Source organism: Salvia splendens, chromosome 9 (genome assembly GCF_004379255.2).
Source record: "Salvia splendens isolate huo1 chromosome 9, SspV2, whole genome shotgun sequence".
Classification (NCBI taxonomy): Eukaryota; Viridiplantae; Streptophyta; class Magnoliopsida; order Lamiales; family Lamiaceae; genus Salvia; species Salvia splendens.
Window position 1 is genome coordinate 23,185,990 of NC_056040.1, and position 15,613 is coordinate 23,201,602.

Genomic DNA, 15,613 nt, shown 5'->3' on the forward strand with positions numbered 1-15,613 from the left:
AAATTAGAAAAAAAATTCATAAATTTCGTTAACAGCTCTGTATCAATACACGACACATAATATGTCAATACAATGCTTGTTCAATGTCAATATTAAATTGTATTGACATTGCCATGTCTTTGTGTTGATGTATTTCATACACTGTATTGACATTGTATTTCTAAACCCTAAATTTGATAGTTGTTATCATCTTTTAATATTAAAAAATAAAAAACGAAATTACATATGACACATTGTAGACCACAAGATTTCTAAAATCTTATGGTCTTAAACTAGTTGTAGTTAGCGATTAAATGATGAGTTAACAATTGATCACTCCCCGAGTTAGTGGAATATGGGGTTTACTAACAAAAATGGTAAAATGTGAAATGTGACAAATTTTGTGGGACAGACGAAAATGGAAAAATGTGACAAACTTTCTTGGACGGAGGGAGTATATTATACTTCAGTTTAACTCGAATTTTAAAATTTTAATAATTGAAAAAAAAATTAAACACTACACAAATACACACTGCACACTACACACACTAAACACATACACTGCACACACACGATTCATAGAATTCAAATTCCATTTCAATATTGGACAACATCATATATACCTGAAATAATTCTAGTAATCATAATTAATTAAAATTGAAACTCTAAAATAATTAATTAGTTATATTTCATTCTATTTCTATATTATTTGTAAGTTACCAAGAATATGAATAATGAAATAGATTAACAATCCTCAATTCATTCTCATCTACTTTTTTTCATTCCATCATATCAAACACAACCTTAGTATTATTTTTGTACTAACAGTTTAATCTTATACTACCTTCATTTATGAAAAATAATCGTACTTCACTATTTTGAATAGTCCACATAAATTAATCTTTTTCCAATTATAGTATAGTAGTAGTAAGTTTTTTTCTTTATAAGATAGGTCCTATTTTCTATACTAACAATACTCAAATCATTTTTCTCTATCACTTTCTTATTTTATCAATTTTATATTAAAACATCGACCAGCAATACCATTTCTATGGACAAAGGTAATAGTTCATTTTCCGATAAATATTTTGAAAATTACGTAATCAAACCAAACAGAATTAAATCATCACATAGTAATATTATACGTCAATAAATTAAAAAATAAAACCAAACTGAAGATGTGAATGACATCAAATAATGAAGGAATCGTCTAGTAAGATCGTGACATTCAAAATATGGTGATTTTCTAACTAAGCTAGCAAGTTTCAGAAATAGAATCGCAGATGAACTCAGCAAAAAACATCATTAGGAATCGGAAATGAATTTTGAAGTCAACCAATTATCGCTATTAAACTTCAACTAATTAAAAGTACATGTATATTTAAATCAATTCTTTTTTATATTAAAAAAAGGGCATTATCCCTAGCTTTCAAGAGTACCATACTTCTTTATTTTATACTACTATTCATTTATCTTTAAGATATGTATGTGCAATTTTAGCCTTGTCTTTTAAAAAGTATTCATACTTCTTTACTTGTTTTTCATTTATGTGTAAGATATGTGTATGCAGAATTTATTCATGTCTTTCAAATTATATAATTTGCTTACTTGCATGAACATTTTATTTCGAATTTCAAGAGTGGGTTTAATAATGACAGATAAGACATACGAATCAAAATTAATTACTATCTCAAGAGTTTTTTTTATAATGAAAATAGACCTTTTCGTATTGGGTGATCTGTGGTTATTATTGATGGATTCTAAATTCTTATGTACACACTCACAATTTGTTTGCTATAAATGATCATTTATATGTTCTTCCCAAAAATAATTATAAAGAAGCGTAATATGTTGATATTGCATTAACTCATACTCCACTATAAATCTATGATAAACAAAATATCTCACCAGATTGGATGCATGCAGTAATGAACATCATAAATTAAATTAGTCTTTCCATAAAAAATACTCTATGACTAAATTCGAATTACTACTCTATTTCCATGATTTTATCACTATAAAAGGCATGAAAGGGCAATGGAAGCTGAGAAATAGATAATGCAGAAATCAAAGCCAATGCCAATATCAGTAATCCTCTTGCTACTACTATTAGGGCAGCCCTACGCTTCGGCCGGCGGCAGTCCGATAAAGACGGTGGTGGTGTTGGTGATGGAGAACCGGTCGTTCGACCACATGTTGGGTTGGATGAAGAAGCTCAACCCGGAAATAAACGGGGTTGATGGTTCCCAGTCCAACCCACTCAACACAAAGGATCCCAACTCCAAGCGCCTCTCGTTTGGCGACCAGTCGCACTTCGTGGACCCGGACCCGGGCCACTCCTTCCAGGCCATAAGGGAACAGATATTCGGCTCCAATGACACCTCTGCCACCGTGCCACCCATGAATGGCTTTGCTCAGCAGGCTGCTTCCATCAAACCCGACATGCCCCCCAAAGTCATGAACGGTTTTCAACCCGATAAGGTCACTTCATCTTAAATATCACATTGGTTGCCTATGTTAGGATATGTTTTCGCTGAAAATATCGGATTGAGAAGTAACACATGAAATATAAAGTTTGTGATATTTTAGATCACTTTCAAATTTCGTTAAAAATGCGCTAATTGATTTAGATATTATATAACTATTTTATTCATTAATTATTTATTAATCGATGTGCAGGTGGCGGTTTATAAGAGTCTAGTCTCGGAATTCGCATTGTTCGACCGGTGGTTCGCGTCCGTCCCAGCGTCCACTCAGCCAAACAGGCTATACGTCCACTCGGGCACCTCCCATGGGGCCGTCTCGAACGACCCGGTGAAGCTGGCCCTGGGGTTCCCTCAACGTACCATTTTCGATGACGTGTACGACGCAGGGCTCTCCTTCGGCATCTACTTCCAGAACCTTCCCTCCACCCTCTTCTACCGCAACCTCCGCAAGATCAAGTACATCACCAAGTTCCACACCTACAGCAACAGCTTCAAGCGCGACGCTGCTGCTGGGAAGCTCCCCGCCTACACCGTGGTGGAGCCGCGCTACGGGGATACCAAATCGGCGCCTGCCAATGACGATCACCCGTCGCACGACGTGCACCAGGGGCAGATGCTTGTCAAGGAGGTTTACGAGACACTTAGGAGCAGCCCGCAGTGGAACCAGACGCTATTTCTCATCACCTATGACGAGCATGGCGGTTTTTATGATCACGTGCCTACGCCCGTTAACGGCGTCCCCAGCCCTGACGGGATCCCTAGCCCCGACCACTTTAACTTCAAGTTTGACAGGTTGGGGGTTAGGGTTCCCACCATTGCCGTTTCTCCCTGGATTAAGAAGGGGACTGGTAAATAATCATCAATGCTTTCTTTCAACAATCTTAGATATCAAAATTTATGTACTCCACTTTCTGTGTTTGCAGTTGTTCATGGACCTAACAGCTCCCCTACTCCCACGTCGGAATACGAGCACTCATCGATTCCTGCCACGGTGAGGAAGATACTGAACCTGCCATCGCCTCCTCTCACGAAGAGAGAGCAATGGGCAGGCACTTTCGAAGGCCTCTTCCAACAGCTCACTCAACCCAGAACTGACTGCCCTCGTTAGTTTCCACTTCTCACACTGCCATCTTAATTTACGGCACACACATAACTTCATCTCCTCGGTTTTCTGCAGTGGAACTCCCAGATCCGGTGAAAATCAGAGAGACGGAAGCTAACGAGGACGCCCTCTTGAGTGAATTCCAGCAAGAGCTTGTACTGCTCGCTGCGGTTCTCAAGGGGGAAAACATCCTCACAAGTTTCCCGCGAAACATCGCCCAAAACATGACTGTAAGACAAGGGGCAGACTACATGGACGAGGCGGTGAAGAGCTTCTTAGGGGCAGGTTTGGCTGCCAAGAAGATGGGGGTCGACCCCGAACAAATTGTCAAGATGAGACCCTCTCTATCCACAAGATCATAGAATCAATCAAGAATAGATACTTGCTAGCAACAAATAAGAGAATCTGTTATCAAAATCCATTACTTTCAAGCAAAATAAAACAACAGACCACAGTAGCGAACGTATTAGCACAAAAAGAATGTCGTCTGTGTATTGATGTTAGAGGTGTCTCAAAAAGGATGTACGTCGGAAAAAACCATCGTCTTCTTCTATCTTGTATTCTCTCTCTCCTCCGTCACTTCATATTTGTATAGTTACCCAGTATCAAGACCGTAAAAAAAACATCACATCTTCCAAAACTAAGGAACGGGTCTCGGCCATAATTCACAGTGTGTCCCAGTTAGGAATGTTTGCACTAGCTTCATTCACTGCTTTAACAAGCCTTACCTGTAGACAGGAATGCATATACAACAATGTGAGTCATGAGGTAAATAACAAGCTATACCAAATACTTTTGGAGGTTCCTATAAATGGACACTTAGCAGGATCCCATTATCTTTTCTAGATATCTCTATATTTTATTGTTCTACAATACGAAACAACACTTACAAAGGAGAATGCCAAATGTTCAATCGACCTTCTCAGACTTATCCATTCAATGTCGCCTATGACACACGTTAAACTATGACCGCATTTCTATAGTATAATTCCTTCATAGCTATTAGAAAAAAAAGTGATGTTGCATCACTCCTTCACAAACGATTATACAATCCAATGAATTTCATCTTCAGGCAAAAACTACTGAGCTTGTGAAATGAACGCGAGTTACAAGCAACAAAAACCAGCCAAGGTGGTCATACATGTTAACAATATACTTGCACCAAAATGGTTGGATTGAAGTTTATCTTCATGGATACAATAACTATGACACTGAAGAACGATGAGATTAAGAAGATACGAGAGTGCTCATGCCAAATAGTTGCAATAGAGTTAATCTATTCGATCTCTTAGACCTATTTTAGAAGTAAAAAAATGAAGTGCAAAACAACATATAATTACCATGATGATAATGATATAATTGCAATAAAGACAAATAGTATGACATCGCATGGAGTGAAGAAATCTAGAAACATACCACACTATCAGGAACACCTGGGGGAGGTAATGGAAGATTTTTTGGGGGCGGACCACGCAGATGAGATCTTTTGTCAAATCTCCATTCTCCAATCTTCCCATAAGTCAATTCCCCCTGTTAATTTTCCAATTAGAAGAATGTCTATAGAAATAATAATACAATGGGAAAAAATAGTGTATCTTAAAGTAGATGGAACCCAGAGGATCCCAAATACAAAACCAAATCATCAATTATGAGTATAGTATAAATTATTTTACCTTCATGTTGTAATCACATCCATATGTATAATGAATGATAAACTTCTGGCCAACTTCAGTATCCCATGGAGGCTAGAAGAACAAAGATCAACATTACACGGGTGGTGAGATGCAAAACAGAAAAATAAAAATAAAAATACAGGGGTCTGAAACAGCAATCATGTGGACCTGTAGCATGAAGTCCTTACGAAGGATATGCCGAACTCCATGCAAAGCAGATGCGACTGCATAACCGTACCTATCACAGAAGAATTTAAACAAAATAAAAGTTACGTTTGACCAACCACATCTCAAATTCACCATTTAACAAAAAACCAGACATGATTTGTCTACAAACCACTTACATTTCCAAGACCCAGCCAAAAGCTTTATCAGTCTCTGGATCATCTTTCATTCGCAATGATACATTCATCCATGTAGGTGCAATTTTCTCCAAAATCGACTGCAGTAAAAAGGTTTGTATGGGAATATGGAAGTGAACATATATGAGTATGGGGCAAACACAGACAGAAATGCAGTACATATTACAAACGGCTAGACGCAGATGCTGAGAATGTGGGCATTATAACGGAGCTTTGTAGAAATAGAAATGGCATGAAGCAGATGTATAATTTTTTAGAACAAGTTCTTTCATAATTTCAAATTTCATTTAGCAAGAGCAATTTCTTCTCCGTGATGAAATAAGTAAATTACCTACGCCTGCTAACGAATATCTGTAAAAGCAGTATTGCTAAAATTTAGAGGAAATTGGTAAAACAAAAAATGAGAAAACTAGAAAGGGAATTGATCTAAAAGGTCAAAATAAAACCATTACCAATATCCCAGCCATATTCTACCCTCTCTATGAAAACACGCCCCCATTGACTAAAAGTGCATAGATGTTAGTATAAGCAACCCAAAATAACATGCACCTATGTGAATGTGATTATAGGTAGTTATTTATCTGCTTTAAGCAATGAGAGTTAACGGACATCTAAAGTGGAAACTAAGAGCATACCTTTTTTACAATTACAGGCGAGTTGCCAATTGGATCAACATTGGATACCGGGCCTTTATATTCAGGATAATATTTTCTTATAATTTTCTCATTTTCAGTTGGTTTTATGTAGAAAAATGGGAATGCAGCTGGATGATTTCCATGAGCCAAATTTGGCAACGGATTAACAAAAACGTGATCGGGTTCTGCCATTAGAATATATCTGCATTGGCAACAAAATGACCAGGATTAGAATACGCAATGAGAGAGAAAGAGGGAGAGGCTAAAGCACGAGAACATACTCTTCCTCTATTGTGGCTTTGTCCAGCCACTGCACGAATGCCCAGGGTCTGTTTAAAACAATGTAACCCTGTTCACATAAAAAGAGAACGGAACATGTTCAGAACAACTTCAGGTTGGAGCAGATGGAAGTAAAACAATCTGGTAAAATCCATCCATATATTTTTAGGTGAGAATTATGAGAATCTTGAACTACTGGTACATTTCTCGAGTTTATCAGACATGTAAATGATGAAGATACCAAAGTTAAGAGAGCTGTGTGTCTCTCTCATTTATAGTCATCTTGCTAAGTGGTCACACTTCCAAATTCAAAGTCTTGCCACTCATTATTTAACCAAACCGTGCAGTAAGATACATAATCCCTGGGTGATTCAACTGAGTGCAAAATCATTTGGATAAGCACTTCTATCAATATTTCCCAGTGAGCAATGGGTACCTAGTCAAATTTTAGACAGTAACTCTATGTAGAAAAAGACTACTTGACATTACAATATCATAGTAATGGTTCAGTTAGCTGTGGCTTATAATTTCATATTACCATCTGTCACCACTGTCGGTATCAAACAATTGATCACAAGTCTCTTACCAAATGAAGCTTGACTTTTCTGATGAAATAAGGTCAACAACCCAACTTCCTATGCCTCATTCACTCAGATTTGGCAACATTATAACTCTTATACCGTCGTAATTTCTTCTGATCCAAAATTGCCATTATGGAGATGCAGATTAAACTAATTTCAGTTATTGAAAAATCTGATATTGCAGAAAATTTCTGATTGACCTTGTCATCTTTTACTTACTAGACTACGGCGCATGAACATACAATCACATACACAGACACACACACACGTCTCATATCGTTTACTTGTATAATCATCACAAGATATACCAAACATCACATACACTATATTACTAATATCCTTAAAATATCATTGTCCTAGAGTTGTACGTAGTAATGTGCTTGAAAAGTTAAAGATTTTCAGGATAGTGATGAGATCAAACATCTTCAATCCTCACAGTCAATAACAGTTAGGAAGACAAGCTGGAGATGCATTTTTTACATTAACACCCCTTTAATTACAAGGTTATGTAAGACGTAGATACTATCAATAACAAACAAGATTGCAGCTAATTCTATATCACAAGTGAACAAGAAGATTATTAATGCAAAGTCCAGAAGAACGAGAACATCATACTCACCCGATCAAGCCCTTCCGGAAGAGGATCCACAACAACAGTCGGAATCTCGTCCATCAAGTTATCAGAATTCCCGGAATGCAAAACCCTAGTAAAACCCCCCATATCTGATCCAGGCATATCCCTCATTTTCTTGTACCAATAGTACATAACCCGGCATTGCCACTTGCTATAAGGCGCATCGGTGGCAGTCAACGCAACATGGAACTTTGCCCCAGTTCCCTCCCTCAGCTCATCAGGCCTCGTGATGACTGGATCACGCAACTCCTCTGTAAAACCACCCCTACCAGTCTTGTGCATTACCAAAATCAACAAATTGTAGGTTGCTAGGAAGAAACCGAACGACAAAAACACCAACAAGAAGGGCGACGCACGCCCCCCATTTTTCCTACTACCAATCATACTCTGCTTCACCCAGAATCCAATCTAATTAAACTCCTAAACCCCAACACCTCCAAATCAAATTCTACAAACAAGATCAAATTTCCAGTGATCACGGCAAAATCCTCTGCTGAAAGATACAAGAAAAGGAAAAAAATCAAATCTTTAAACCCCTCTCCCTCAGAAAGCATCACAATTTGACAATTAAGAAAAGTGTTTCAACTTTGAGAAAGTGTAGTAGCATAAGCATTTAGAGTGAATGAAGAAACACGCAAAGAATAGCAGATCTACAAACATACCAGGAGCGAAAAACACGGCAATTATACACTGAAACACGCAATGGAATGGAAGAGGAGTTTGAGATTTCAACGTTTTGTAGCAGCGGGAATTTCTTTCTTTATACAGAGAGGGAGAGATCCATAGACAATTAGACGTGTTTAATTCCAATTCTTAGAGTGTACTACAAAATTAATTAAAATTAGTATATACCCTCATTAACTAAGGGATAAATTATTAGTACTTCCTTCTTGCTAGACTGCGGTTATAGTATTAAATACAAGCGGTAGTGGGGTGTCATCTCCAATTGTCAACCATAGTGTTTATTCCAATTAATACAACCATAGTGGGGTGCTGGAAAACTATAAATTTCTCCTTTTTTTTCCTTTCAATTTTAGTCATAATATGTCATTTCCCCCTCCTCTCTTTTCAATATTATCACTCACAAACCCCAAACCCAAAATTAAGAGTAGAGAAAAATATCAAAATACTAGACTTATCATATTGAAAAATATTAAATTTTTGATAAATAGTGCCTTTTGATTTAGTATGACGGACAGAGGAACCAGCTGAGCTAAAGCCATATTTGAATATTCCTATATACATATATTATAAAGGTAAATTGAAAATGGCTGAGGGGCCAAGGGCCAAGGTAAATTTTAGTCATAATATGTCCCGAGGAGCTAATACCAAGATACAATATATGAGTGGGTTGTGAAATTATTTTAGTCATAGGGGATTAGCTATGACTAATTATCCCATGATTATCCATCTAGGATTGAGTTGTGGGGTTGAATCTCATGAACCAAATACACTGCAAATGTAATCTTCGGATACAATCTTACAAACCGAACACCCTTAGTATTATAATGTATATCTGACCTTGAAGTTCATATTTCAATGTCAAAACTTATATCTCGGGGGTTTCACGACGTGGGATATAATCATTGATGGATGATGATGCCAATATTTATAAAACTACATTATATGTGTGAATGTATAAAAGCAGTGGTGAAACTTGATTATATTATTTGTATGAAGCTATAATTAAAGTAGTGGTAATGTCAAGGTGAGCCACTATCTAATTCATTCATTTTCCTCTATGTAATCATCAATGTCTAAAGTTGTAGTTTTTGTACACACCAAGAATGAAGATGGGAAGAGTGAAATGATCTTATTCAGCACCTTCAACAATCAAAATGCAACCACTTCAGAAAATAAATCTAAATCAAGTAATCAACACACACATTACACATAGTAATTCAGAAAAAAGCCCTGCTGCCATAGAACACCCTGCTGCAACTACTATCCTTTTCCTTCTTCTTCTTCTTCTTCTCATTCTCATCCTTATCCAAATCCATAGGCAGCTTCATCTTAGCAAGCGACTCCGTAAACTGCTGCATGCTCCTCACATACATCTCCACTATCTGCTTCTGCATCACCTCCTCCTCAATCGAATCCCCCGTGTTCCTATCATCGCTCAGGCTCGTCATCCCCGACGAGCTCCCCTCCGATGAGTTCTCGTACTCCTCCGGCCCCGCCCCGAGGTGGAGGAACGACCCGTCCCACGGCCTCACAGGCGCCGCTCCGTTCTTCGCGAAGTACTCCGTCACCATCTGCCGGTTCTGATCCGCCACGCTGACGTCAGGGAACTCCATCCTGCAGTAGTCCTCCGAGACGAGGATGATGCTGTCGTTGTCATGCGAAGAAGAGGAGGTGTTGATAGTAGGAGTGGTGAGGGGAGTGTTAATTGTGTTTAAGAGAAGGGAGAGCTTGATGGTGCCGGCAGGGGAGTGGAAGAGGTCGGTCGAGGAAAGGTGGAAATCTTGAGTGAGGCTTTTGTTAAGAGAGAGGGAAGAGATTGGGAGTAATGCGAAGCCGAGGAGCTGGTCGTCCATCAAGTGCTTGGCCCTGCTCAGCATCCAGATTTCGCATTTGAGGACGGCGTCCGCCTGGGTGACGTTGATGGCCATGTCTTCTTCGTTGAAGTCCGGGTTCCTCCCCCCACCCCTGATGATGGGGGTGGAGATTGTGTGGTCCGGGTCGTAGGTGAGGGAGAATTTGGCGTACACGTCCTGCTTCTCGTAGATGCATATGTTGTGGATGTTCCTGGCGTGGTGCACATGGATTTTGAGAATGAATCCACCACCACCACCACCTTTGTTTAAGGACTCCATGTTCCAAGTCTAAACAAGAAAGAATTCATGTAGTATTCATATCAATATAAGAGCATGGCTTGGAAGGGAAACAAAGTGGGAAGTGTGAAGTAGGTGAGAAAGAAGAGGAGGAGAATGATGAAGTGAGATGGAGAAATGGTTTGGTAGGAGATGGTGATATTGCTTTGCTTGACAATGCAGCTTATTTTTCCAATCCACTAAGGCCAATGGAGCCCCCCATTTTGTTCATTATTCATTACCACCTTTTTTCTCTCTACCTCTCCAAATCTTCAAAGACTCTTTCTTTCTTCACACATCATCCCACTACAACATGCCTGTCTATGATCATACCCTTTCCATCATTGCTTTAAACACAACATCATAACGGCAAATTAAATATCCTAATCAAACAGTTGGTCAAAACCAAAGTCTAACAAATGAATCTAACATTAGAGGGATGGTTAATGGTGAACAACACAGACAATGGCAAGGAGATGCACTACTTATAGAGAAGAGAAAAAGAAAATGGAGCATAGACACACACAGTGTATTACCACCGTCTTCAAGCCCTATCGGCGCTATTGTGTTGACATTGCCGATTCTACCCTCGACGGTCGATTTTAATTTTTTTCTTCCCCTTTTTACAATCTATATATACCTCATTTTTTACCCTATTTCTTCACCCCTTCACTCCAATCTCTTTCTCTCATCCTATATGACATGGACCTATACTTTTACTTTATTCAGGAAATGAGCTAATAATCTGTCTGTATAATTAGTTAGCTTATTTTGTGATTTATTGTTTAGTTGTATTATTGTTAAGAAGAATGAAGAGTTAAATTATTACTCTCATCCTCTCCCATCGGTTCACCCTTCTGGAGAAACCACATGCTCTCTTCCTAATCTCAAACTCGCGCCTTTTTCCTCCTTTCTGCTCTCTCTTCAAATTATTTATCTGATATGTATTAATTTATACTCCTTCCGTCATATAAGAATATGCACTATTTCATTTTTAGTCCGTCCGACACGAATACGCACTTTTTAATTTTGGAAACTCTCTCTCTAATCATGAGGCGAGCCTCATTCTCTACTAATAATACTTTAATTATTTGTTCTTTCTACCACTCTCTCACTTTACTAATGGTGCATTAATATCCTATCAAATGAATGCTTTAATTAGGTTCTCTAATGTACAACATTGCTGGTTATCTAAAGTTAGCTCTGGTGACGGCGACAACAGTGTTTATTATATGGCCAGTTATCACTCAAGGTCAAATGAATCATTTGTTTTTATTTCCGACATGCATGATATTAATGAGTCGGTTTCATATCATGCATACCAAACTAGTGTCGGCTCTACCTAGTCCATATATGCGCTAATTTGGTATGTTTTGTATGAATCCATATTTATAAACCTACAAGAACAAGGCGTGCACATGTTAGCTGGTATATAAATTGGATGAACAAAGCATAATGGTATGAATTCGATTAATTGACACCATGCTTTCGTACAATTAATGCATTTTTCCTGTTCTTTATTAACATGGTCTAGATTTTGTTATTACAAGAGCGAGCAAATAATACTACTAAGAGCTGTAACGCCATGGGCCAGACAGCAAATCGCGAGCCCCGGCCCGTCCCATGCATTACACGGAAGGGCGGCACGGCTCAGGCCCGTCCCGGGGCCGCGTTCCCCGCCTGGGACGGGGTTGCACGGTGACGGGCAGCATGTCCCGCGTCCCGGCCCAGCGTTACACGCTCTTCGGGCCGGGCCGCAAATCTAATTTTTTTTAATTTGATGTCTATAAATACGAGCATGCGTTCCATCCATTTCAATCTCGCGTTCCATTTCAATACTCTATTATACCCTTTGTTTCGGCGCCAATGGATTGGTTCAACAGCGATCAACTTAGAGGAATGAAATGTTATTTCAAATTTGCTTCGTCTAGTAATGTAATGTTAATTTCTAATGAACAATGCATTTTCCCGATTTCAATTGTTCAACGAATTGCGTTTACGAGTTAAATAGGTTGGAGTTGTGAATAATGTCATTTATTAGTTGCGGCCCGGGCCGCAACCTGCAGGGTTACAGCAGTTGGGGCCTGGGCCGCAACTGTAGAGGAATGATGACGTGGAGGGGACTTGGGGCCGGAAATGGGCACGGGGTTAATGATGCCCTAATGACTTTGTTTTTTTTTTAATGTTAAACATACTGCACAAATATTTGTTTGTAGGTGGATAATTGGGCTTCAAATTGTGGGCTCATAATAAGCCCACATGCATTACATTTTGAGATACATGTTCAGCTTCGCACGATTAAGTTTCCATCACTTGGTAAATAAAAATACAATTAAGTAATTTTCCTATATTACTTATAAGAATAGTCAATTTATAATTAAATGATATATAAATTAAATTCTATAATAAGAATAGCCATATTAAAAATTATATGAGAGTTAATGTTTTGTTTTTTTACTATCTATTACTACGAAGGAAACAATTAATTTGTACATATAGTTTGTAATTCTAATAATCATAGTATTCATTCACGAATTTACAATAACAATTAATATAGTACTCCCTCCGTCCCAAGGTAGATGTCACATTTTATGAGATGTTATTTTGTGTGTTAAGTGGTGAAAGAAAATATAATTTTATAATTGATGTGAGAGAGAACTTTTTCCAAAAAGAAGAAATGTGACATCATGGAACAAACAAAGAAGGAAAGTGTGACATCTACCTTGTGACGTAGAGAGTATAATTAATAAATGGCATGAGCTAAACATTTATTAGTATTAAAGTTCTTTTCTCTTTAATACTCATTACATCTTTATATATCTTGATTTATTTTTATGCCAACAAAATTATATATAGTATGTTCCAAAGAAACATAATTGAAATGTATATAGAAAATATCTTTGATCAAAGTATTATCTAGAAAGAAAAACATGAAAATATACAGTAGATGTAAGTGGAAATATAATGGAGTTTAGAAAATATAATTGAAATTTAGGTCATCCGCATCCATGTCTCAATACTGTCTCTTAACCGTCTCATCCCTTCACTATTCATGGGCACCACTGCACTTTTTACCTCATCTCTTAACTAAGAGACATCACCTGCATCCCTCAATCTTTTAACAATCTCATCCCTTAACTATTCATTCAATTTCATTTTTTATTTTTATTTTCAACAAATTCAATTAATAAAAATACACTTCATTAAATAAAAGAAAATTACAATTTAAAATCCTAAAAAATAAAAAAAACACCTAATTAAAATCTTAAAAAAAGACATAATTTAAAATACTAGAAATAAAAAATTGCAACCTTAAATTATAAAAACTACTCCGCCGGCGAATCATCCCCCGAAGGCAGTGCACCCAAACTAGATGGAGGCGGAATACCAAGTTGAAAAATGGTGTTTGTGAGAGTGTAGTGTTTGTGTGTGGAAAAATGGAGGGGGAATTGGGTTATTTATAGATGAATGTGGGAAAAAAAGAAAAAAAAAGGTTAATTTTTTTTATTATTATTCAGATTTTAAAAAAAATTAAAATAGCTTAAAATTGACGCCCACTCGCACAGCCAGCTAGTGGGCGTCACACCCCAACCGTTGCTCGCCACGTGGCCGACGCGCGTGGCGAGACAGCCCGCGTCCCACCCCTTCCCCACGAGCTATGCGACGAGACGGAGCCGCCGCTGCGGATGCTCTTAGAGCATCCACTATAGGGGCGGCGCGTCGGCTGACCCCGAACCGTCGTCGCCGCGCCTACCTATAGAGTGGGAAGAGTCCGTCCCGAGGCGGACGTATTTTTTGGGGCGGAAGGCCCATCGGCGAGAAGGCGCCGAGGACACGTCGCGCGTGCTTCACCGCACCGGCTTATAGTGCGCCGAACACTTTTTTTAATAATTATTTTCAAAAATTTTATTTACAAATACCACTCCTCCACATACATCTTCACACACACTTCACACTCCATCCATTCATCCACTCTCAAAATTTTCAATCTCTAAAAATGCACGGTTGAAACGACGAATCACCCGGCTCTGACGAATCGGGATATGGCGACTATCCTCCTTCACAGTCGTGGGGATCGAGTCAAACTACCCCTATTCAGAGGAATTTGGGTCGCTCGGCATTTGGAGATTACAGACCCAGCATGGACGCTCTTAACCAACCGTGACCGGAGACCCCTTTCCAATCCAGCCAATCTCCTTTTACCGTTTCCGTAATATAACGAATATTTGGTCATAATACTTTTTTTTAATTATTTACATTCCGATAATTTTAATTAGAATTGAATTAAAATATACAAAAAATAAAATAAAATAAAAAGTGGCTAAAAAAGTGAACATTATTGCTGCGGACACTTTTTTTGTGAGCGCGGATAAATAAAAAGTGGTTGTGGATAAAAAAAGTGGCGGGGCTATTGGAAGTGTCCAGTTTATAGGGGATGCTCTTAGAGCATCCACAATGGTTTTGGACAAACAATAGCTCAGCCATAGCCTAGCCACAAACTCCTCCTGTCACATCAGCAGCTCTAAAAACTTCTCCTGCCACATCATCAGGACAAGCAACTGGAAAAGCAATAGCCTAGCCACAATAAACAAAATATTAAAAATAACAATCACACAAAATACGGACTTCAACTTACGACACAGATACGGGAAAATGCAATAATTTTATTTAAATAAAAAAAAGGTACATTAAAAAAAATTACATAATTAAAAAAAAAAACCTAACTTCGTGCAGTCATCCGCGCCCACAACTCTTCAATTAAATCCTTTTGGAGTCGAATATGAGCTTCTACTTGGCGCATGTCGGCATGTGCTTGGAGGCGGTCGGCTTCATCGTGAGGTACCCCACTTCGTACGTTCGGGGCGGCCACGCCGTGGCTTGGACTGGCTTCATTATCGTCGTTGGTCCAACTAGTCAGTTGTACACCTTCATCTTCGACAATCATGTTGTGCATGATAATACAGACGTACATTATATCAACAATGCAGTCGACATGCCACAACCGCGTTGGACCCCTAATTGCCGCCCATCGAGACTGGAGCACACCAAATGCGCGTTCCACGTCCTTG

General features: G+C 38.4%; 3 protein-coding genes across 4 annotated transcripts; 1 reads left to right on the forward strand and 2 right to left on the reverse strand.

Moving 5' to 3' along the window:
• Positions 1-2,037: 2,037 nt before the first annotated feature.
• LOC121748552 (non-specific phospholipase C2) lies at positions 2,038-3,933 on the forward strand. The gene is made up of 4 exons (XM_042142983.1): positions 2,038-2,460; positions 2,659-3,313; positions 3,389-3,568; positions 3,643-3,933. The coding sequence occupies exons 1-4, from the start codon at positions 2,038-2,040 to the stop codon at positions 3,927-3,929; spliced, it is 1,545 nt and encodes a 514-aa protein (XP_041998917.1). The 3' UTR covers positions 3,930-3,933.
• A 30-nt stretch (positions 3,934-3,963) lies between these two features.
• LOC121748550 (hydroxyproline O-arabinosyltransferase RDN2-like) lies at positions 3,964-8,644 on the reverse strand. 2 transcript variants are annotated; one of them, XM_042142981.1, is made up of 9 exons: positions 8,394-8,644; positions 7,717-8,221; positions 6,519-6,586; positions 6,238-6,439; positions 5,585-5,682; positions 5,409-5,478; positions 5,241-5,312; positions 4,984-5,097; positions 3,964-4,295 (listed from the first exon to the last, which is right to left on the reverse strand). In XM_042142981.1, exons 2-9 carry the CDS (start codon positions 8,113-8,115, stop codon positions 4,233-4,235), a joined length of 1,086 nt encoding a protein of 361 aa, XP_041998915.1. In that variant the 5' UTR covers positions 8,116-8,221; positions 8,394-8,644; the 3' UTR covers positions 3,964-4,232. The 2 variants fall into 2 exon arrangements, with proteins under 2 accessions (XP_041998915.1, XP_041998914.1); XM_042142980.1 differs by having other exon boundaries at positions 7,717-8,224.
• Positions 8,645-9,519: 875 nt separating this feature from the next.
• LOC121748551 lies at positions 9,520-11,247 on the reverse strand. The gene has a single exon (XM_042142982.1). It carries the CDS (start codon positions 10,545-10,547, stop codon positions 9,633-9,635), a length of 915 nt encoding a protein of 304 aa, XP_041998916.1. The 5' UTR covers positions 10,548-11,247; the 3' UTR covers positions 9,520-9,632.
• Positions 11,248-15,613: the final 4,366 nt, after the last annotated feature.